Source organism: Schistocerca gregaria, chromosome 4 (genome assembly GCF_023897955.1).
Source record: "Schistocerca gregaria isolate iqSchGreg1 chromosome 4, iqSchGreg1.2, whole genome shotgun sequence".
In the NCBI taxonomy this organism is placed as follows: Eukaryota; Metazoa; Arthropoda; class Insecta; order Orthoptera; family Acrididae; genus Schistocerca; species Schistocerca gregaria.
The window spans coordinates 98353504-98361044 of NC_064923.1; the positions used below are offsets into that span (position 1 = coordinate 98353504).

At 57.0% G+C, this 7541-nt stretch overlaps 1 protein-coding gene across 1 annotated transcript; it reads right to left on the reverse strand.

Annotated features, from left to right (window-relative positions):
- Nucleotides 1-2102: 2102 nt before the first annotated feature.
- LOC126267616 (polysialoglycoprotein-like) lies at nucleotides 2103-6277 on the reverse strand (the record flags this gene model as incomplete). Its single annotated transcript, XM_049972915.1, has 4 exons — nucleotides 6184-6277; nucleotides 3351-5661; nucleotides 3110-3254; nucleotides 2103-2156 (listed from the first exon to the last, which is right to left on the reverse strand). Coding segments are annotated over exons 1-4 (2604 nt in total), but the record flags the coding sequence as incomplete, so codon positions are not given.
- Between the last annotated feature and the right edge of the window lie 1264 nt (nucleotides 6278-7541).

Consider the following 7541-nt stretch of genomic DNA (forward strand, 5'->3'; position numbering starts at 1 on the left):
AGTTCGATTGCGGACATCTGGGAAGAGGGTGTAATCGAACTGGGGATCGTCGGGGATGGAAAAGACATCAGAAAGGTAGAAGGCAAAGTGATTGGCCTTACTAAGGGTGTCAGGGAAGGGGTGATCATCATGGAGAAGAGGATAGTGGGGGAGGGTTTAGTTCTGGTAAGGCGACAGAAGGCTGACCAGAACTTGGGCGGGTTAATAGGTATGGTAGCATTTAAACAGGTGCATATCTGTCTCCAGTCCCGGCGTTTCTTAGCTGTGAGCAAGTTTCATGTGTCGCTGGAGTTGCCAGTGGCGTCGTAGTGTGTCCGGGTCACGCGTGTGGAGGAAGGCATGGTTAGAGATAGCGGGATTCATGGAGGGAGAGGACAGCCTGTGGGGGTAAGGTAGGACGGTGGGGGTGGATGGCGACAGTAGGGACATGGGCCACCTCGGCCTCAGACAAGGTCTGCTGGAGAAAGGAGGCAGCATGGGTAACATCATCAGGGTGGTGATAGGTGAAGGGGTGGCCTTCGACCTGGGTGGAGAGGGTATCCCGGTAGGCATTCCAGTCAGTACAGGAATAATCATGGAGGTACTTCGGGGGAGGGTCATTACAAGGGTCGGGGTTGGGGCGACTACCGTCTGAAACAGTGAGGAGGACAAGGTCGCTACCAATGCAGTCCAGGACATCCACAGCTATGCGGCCAAGGAGGTAGGGGGAGGAGAGGTTGACATTGGGAGTGGAGTTGGATTCGGGGCGGGTGTGCTGGGGAATGGGGACGAGGTCGGCTTGGAAGGTGGATAGGAACCGATGCCACCACAGTAACTAGGTGGCGGAACGACTACGGATGTTGAGGTCGGCGGCGATCACGTAGGTGGAGAAGGTACGATCAATGTGGGAGAGGAAGTCGAAAGGAGTAGGGGCGTTAGGGCGGACATAGATGGTGGCGCAGGTGACAGGAAGGCCGGGGAAGAACAGACTAAGGATCAGGTGTTAGGTGAGGTTGGGAAGGAGAGGTTGCAGCCAAATTGCGATCTGGTGGTGGTGACCAATGGCAACTCCACCACGCGCAATCGAGAGGGGAGAAGGTAGGGCGAAGTGTGGATGGTGTGGTAGTGTAGGAGGAAGGTTTTATTGAGGAGGAAGGCATCCACACGGTCGGTTGCAAGGGTGTGCATGAAGAGGTTCTTGGTGGTGGGAAGGGCGCAGATGTTGTTCTGTATACGGTGCTGTCGCGCCAGGACAGTGATTTAGTTGAGGGTGTCGAGACAGGAGAAGGTGAAATAGGCCTGGTTGTGGGAGTAGGTGGCATACATGTTTAGGTGAAAGGTGGAATTGGCTGCGAGGGATATCTGTTGGAGGGTGTGAGGTGATGGAATGGGTGGACATATTGCACTACATTGGTAAGGAACCTGATGATGTGCACAGTGGTGGGAAGGGGACAAAGGGAATTGCCAGAGGGTGGACAGGGACGGTGAGTCCAGGGGTGGTCGGAGGGGGTCGGGCCTTACATTTTTGGGAATAGGTGGGATGCGGGAGATTGCAGGTATTACAGGAGGGAGGGGACTGTAGGTTAGGGCACTGATGGAGGAAGTGTATTTGTTTACAATGCGGGCAGGTGGGGGCCTCGTGGCACTCACCTGCTGAGTGCACATTGTCGCGAAGACACCTCTGGCAGTGGAAGGATTGAGGAGGGGAACGGAAGGGGTCAACCCTCCTTCAGAAGGTGGTCAATGGAGGGAGCATCCTCTGAGAAAACCCACAAAGGCAGGTGGGGCCGATGGAGTAAAAGATGCGGCAGACTGCCCGCATCTCCAGCGAGGGATGCACCTTGAACTCCACCAGCATCTCTTCCTCTGTGATTGTCGTACTAAGCCGAGTGGTGAGGGTCGGTGGGCGACGCAGGGGTTGGGTTTTGCAGGTAGGAGATGGGGAAGGAGCAGGGGTGAGGGAGGCTTTAGGGCCAAAACAGGTGTTGGGGATGAGGGACAGGATGTCAGTATGGAGGGTGGGGCTGGTGAAGGAGATGAGAATTGAGTCTCCTCTGAGAGTGAGGAGGGAGATTTGGGGCTCCAGGAAAGTGTTGGCAGAGGACGGAGAGGTTCCAGGCCTCAAGGAGGGAAGGATCAGGACGAGAGAGGATGTAATTGTAGGAAGAGGGAGGGGAGGAGGAGGAGGAGGCGGAGGGGGCAGGGCCAAGCGAAGAGACATCCATGGCATCCTGGGGGGGGGGGAAGGAGGATGGGGTAGGATCTTTTCTGGAGTGGAGGAGGTGGCGGTGCCACTAGGGCGTTTAAGGGCGGCCAAAGGGTGGGTGGTGACAAGAGGATCGGGATCAGGAAGTGGCAGGTCCCAGCATGCACACAGCAGTCATCGGCGGAGATGGTGACGGTGAAGGTGACAGCGACGGCGACGGCGACGGCGATGGCGATGGTGGTGGCGAAGGCTATGGGGACAGCTGGGCATCGGCAGTGGTCCGACAGGCCACCACCCTAGCTGGAGCTGCAGTGATAGGCTGGGGGAGTGGGGGGGAAAGGATCAGAGGAAGAGGAGCGGGAGGAAGAAGCTGGGGAGGGGGCGACAAACAGCGAGGGTGAAGGGAGTGTTAGGAGGGATGGAAAGAGGGGGGGCGACTAGGCACACCATGTAATGGCGGTAGTGGTGGTGGTGGAGGGCGAAATATACACTATGGCAGTGTGGTAGTAATGGCAGTGGAGGTGGGGGCTGACATGACGACAGGGATGAACTGAAACAGCACAGGACGAAAAGGAGAGGAAAAAACCGGGGACCGGGGACGGACAAAGACGGACGAAGATGGACCAAGCCAGATGAAGACGAGGACCAGAGTCTCATGCTGCTGGTGCTGGAGATGGCTGGCAGGAACACTGCAGCTGCTGCTATCGTGGATGGAGCCGGGGCCACTGTTACTGCTAGCTGCTGGCTGGGACCACTTTTGGGAGGGACCGCTGCTGACTGGGACATCTGCTGGCTGCTGGATGGAAGCGCTGCTGGCTGGGATCGCTGCTGGCTTCTGGCTGGGATTGCTGCTGACTGCTGTATGGAAGCGCTGCTGCCTGGGACTGCTGCTGGCGGGGACCGCTGCTGGCTGCTGGCTGGGACCGCTGCTGGCTGCTGGCTGCCAGATGGAAACGCTGCTGGCTGCTGGCTGGGAACGCTGCTGGCTGCTGGCCAGGATACCTGCTGGCTGCTGGCTGCTGGATGGAACTGTTGCTGGTTTCTGGCTGCTGGCCGGGACCACTGCTGGCTACTGGCCGGGACCACTTTTGTCAGGGACCGCTGCTGGCTGGGACAGCTGCTGGCTGCTGGCTGCTGGATGGAAACTCTGCTGGCTTCTGGCTACTGGCTGGGAGCGCTGCTGGCTGCTGGCCAGGACCGCTGCTGGTGGGGACCGCTGCTGGCTGCTGGCTGGGACCGCTGCTGGCTACTGGCCAGCACTGCTGCAGGTGAGGACCGCTGCTGGCTAGGACTGCTGCTGGCTGCTGGCTGGGACCACTGCTGGCTGCTGCCTGGGACTGCTGCTGACTGCTTCTGGGACTGCTGCTGGTTTCGGGCTGCTGGATGGAACCGCTGCTGGCTGCCGGCTGGGACCGCTGCTGGCTGCTGGCTACTGGCTGGGAGCGCTGCTGGCTGCTGGCCAGGACCGCTGCTGGTGGGGACCGCTGCTGGCTGGGACCGCTGCTGGCTGCTGGCCAGGACCGCTGCTGATGGGAACCGCTGCTGGCTGCTGCCTGGGACCGCTGCTGGCTGCTGCCTGGGACTGCTGCTGACTGCTGGCTGGGACTGCTGCTGGTTTCTGGCTGCTGGATGGAACCGCTGCTTGCTGCCGGCTGGGACCGCTGCTGGCTTCTGTCTACTGGCTGGGAGCGCTGCTGGCTGCTGGCCAGGACCGCTGCTGGTGGGGACCGCTGCTGGCTGCTGGCTGGGACCGCTGCTGGCTACTGGCCAGCACTGCTGCAGGTGAGGACCGCTGCTGGCTAGGACTGCTGCTGGCTGCTGGCTGGGACCACTGCTGGCTGCTGCCTGGGACTGCTGCTGACTGCTTCTGGGACTGCTGCTGGTTTCGGGCTGCTGGATGGAACCGCTGCTGGCTGCCGGCTGGGACCGCTGCTGGCTGCTGGCTACTGGCTGGGAGCGCTGCTGGCTGCTGGCCAGGACCGCTGCTGGTGGGGACCGCTGCTGGCTGGGACCGCTGCTGGCTGCTGGCCAGGACCGCTGCTGATGGGAACCGCTGCTGGCTGCTGCCTGGGACCGCTGCTGGCTGCTGCCTGGGACTGCTGCTGACTGCTTCTGGGACTGCTGCTGGTTTCGGGCTGCTGGATGGAACCGCTGCTGGCTGCCAGCTGGGACCGCTGCTGGCTGCTGGCTACTGGCTGGGAGCGCTGCTGGCTGCTGGCCAGGACCGCTGCTGGTGGGGACCGCTGCTGGCTGGGACCGCTGCTGGCTGCTGGCCAGGACCGCTGCTGATGGGAACCGGTGCTGGCTGCTGCCTGGGACCGCTGCTGGCTGCTGCCTGGGACTGCTGCTGACTGCTGGCTGGGACTGCTGCTGGTTTCTGGCTGCTGGATGGAACCGCTGCTTGCTGCCGGCTGGGGCCGCTGCTGGCTTCTGTCTACTGGCTGGGAGCGCTGCTGGCTGCTGGCCAGGACCGCTGCTGGTGGGGACCGCTGCTGGCTGCTGGCTGGGACCGCTGCTGGCTACTGGCCAGCACTGCTGCAGGTGAGGACCGCTGCTGGCTAGGACTGCTGCTGGCTGCTGGCTGGGACCACTGCTGGCTGCTGCCTGGGACTGCTGCTGACTGCTTCTGGGACTGCTGCTGGTTTCGGGCTGCTGGATGGAACCGCTGCTGGCTGCCGGCTGGGACCGCTGCTGGCTGCTGGCTACTGGCTGGGAGCGCTGCTGGCTGCTGGCCAGGACCGCTGCTGGTGGGGACCGCTGCTGGCTGGGACCGCTGCTGGCTGCTGGCCAGGACCGCTGCTGATGGGAACCGCTGCTGGCTGCTGCCTGGGACCGCTGCTGGCTGCTGCCTGGGACTGCTGCTGACTGCTGGCTGGGACTGCTGCTGGTTTCTGGCTGCTGGATGGAACCGCTGCTTGCTGCCGGCTGGGACCGCTGCTGGCTTCTGGCTACTGGCTGGGAGCGCTGCTGGCTGCTGGCCAGGACCGCTGCTGGTGGGGACCGCTGCTGGCTGGGACCGCTGCTGGCTGCTGGCTGGGACCACTGTTGGTGGGGACGACTGCTGGCTGGGAGTGTTGCTGGCTGCTGGCTGGGACCGCTGCTGGCTACTGGATGGAACCACTGCTGGCTGGGACTGCTGTTGGCTACTGGATGGAACCACTGCTGACGGGGACCACTGCTGGCTGGTGGGACCGTTGCTGGCTGTTGGCTGCTGGCTGGGACCACTGCTGGCTGCTGGCCAGGACCGCTGCTGACGGGGACCGCTGCTGGCTGCTGCCTGGGACCGCTGCTGGCTGCTGGCTGGGACTGCTGCTGGTTGCTGGCTGCTGGATGAAACCGCTGCTGGCTGTAGGCTGGGACCGTTGCTGGCTGCTGGCTGCTGGTGCTCGCCGGGACTGCTGCTGGCAGGGACCACTGCTGGCTGGGAGCGCTGCTGGCTGCTGGCTGGGAGCGCTGCTGGCTGCTGGCTGGGTCCACTGCTGGTTACTGGCCGGGACCGCTGCTGGCTGGGGCCGCTACTGGCTGCTGGTTGTAGTGAGCGGTCATGACTATAGCCGTGTTGAAAGGGATCAGGCAAGCTTCTGAGCCCGAAGGCTCCTACTGTTGATATTGTTCTTTGCCTCTAAATAAAACTTTAACTTGATATTTCGAGGATGCTTTTCTGCTTATAATTTTAAATCTGTTTTGGGAAAGCTTTTAGGAATAAATTCACATTTACTAAAAGTAATTTTCCATCAGTTATTTCCTGGCAACTATTTTACGCGTGCCTAGTGTGATTAAATGTGTCAATGATCTTGATGAATCGCCAGCAAATAAAGTAAATGTTTTAAGGAAAAAAGTTTTGAATGTAAATGTTGACAACTGAAAAATCTCTAGTGGCATCAGTTGAATCTCATTGTATGGAATCTATATCCTTGGTTGTAGAAGACCCGAGGCTAGAAAATCTTTCAAAGTCCACACATCTGCCATGGAACGTCACAGAGGCTGCGTCGGTATACTCTGCGGCTCTCGATTTACCAGCGTCTGCCTGAACGGTCCTCCTGACCCCTTGTTTATACTACCTTCGAACGTCACTGAAAGGTTGTAGAACATTCTAGAAGGTTCTATATATCTGGCCTAAAGGCAGAATGCTATTTGGTTCCCTGTTACCATCACGTAAGCTTATTTGCCTCCAGGCGCCGCTTTGTCGGCGCTGGGTAAACCCGATCATCAAATACAGTTGCAACGTTTCCTTCCTGGAACGTACTGCTTCGTTGCTTTAAGACCTGAATTATTCTTACTATTGTTACTTTATACTTGTTGTTGAGTTTTCAAACTAAAATTTGTAAGATAAATACTTGTGGAGTGTTAGAAACATATTTTTTTTTCTTTTGCTTAGGCACTATTATATGTGGAATCAAATTAATATTGCGGTGTTGTGTACGCTCTTTAACACTGTTCACCAAATCCAACCATCGCTGGAGGCCAACGAAAAAAAAGAAAATAAGAATAAAACAATGTCATTGACGTATGAAGTGAAGAACTGTTGGTGTGTTAGAAGAAAAGAAGAGTCATCTGGCGAAATTGTTTTGCTAGGTATGATGTGGCTGGCAGGCATCAGTCATACCACGGAAAAGGCACTGTAGCGTCAGACGGCTGGAATGGGGGTTCTGCAGCTGAGTGGCAGGGTGGCTCGTGAGAGAGGTGACGCACTCGCGCAATCTGGCACTTGGCAGTGACAAAGCGTAACGTCTGTCGCAGGCAGCGAAAGTTGAATTTATTTCGTTTGCCGCTTGCTAGTATTAAAACAACTGCCAGGATGGAAGGGTGTGATACTTCAGTGGCAGTGAAGGAGAGCAAAGTTTTGCGTTTCAGTGTGGTCAGTCAACCTAGCATTCTAGAATGACGAGGTGGTGAGGAAATATAAATTAAAAGGTTACCTACTGAAATCTTCATTTGTGTGGCCATATTGTCCGTAGTTAATTTACGAATTTTAATGGTGTCTTTGTTATGTCGTTGCAACTACAAAATTGCATCTTTTTTTTTTTTTTACACCAGACGCATTTCGATTTAATTAGATAAAGCATCAGCTGTGGCCTGTATCTACTTGATTTACATTTTGATTTGTTTTAAGATCGAAAAACTGTTCGTTAACAATATATTGGTTTGTACTTATGGTGATTTTCGCTCACATCGTAAAATACTGTCTGCTAGCACTTCGTAGATGTTTTTCTGCTTTAGACGCTGATAGTTGTGGTCTAATTTTTAGTTGTTCTGCACCGATATGCGTTTCTTATGTTTTTCGCAGCACACTTTTTCGCACACCACTGTAAGTTTACTTTTTGTTTCGTCACGTAAACAAAACAATACAGGTTAT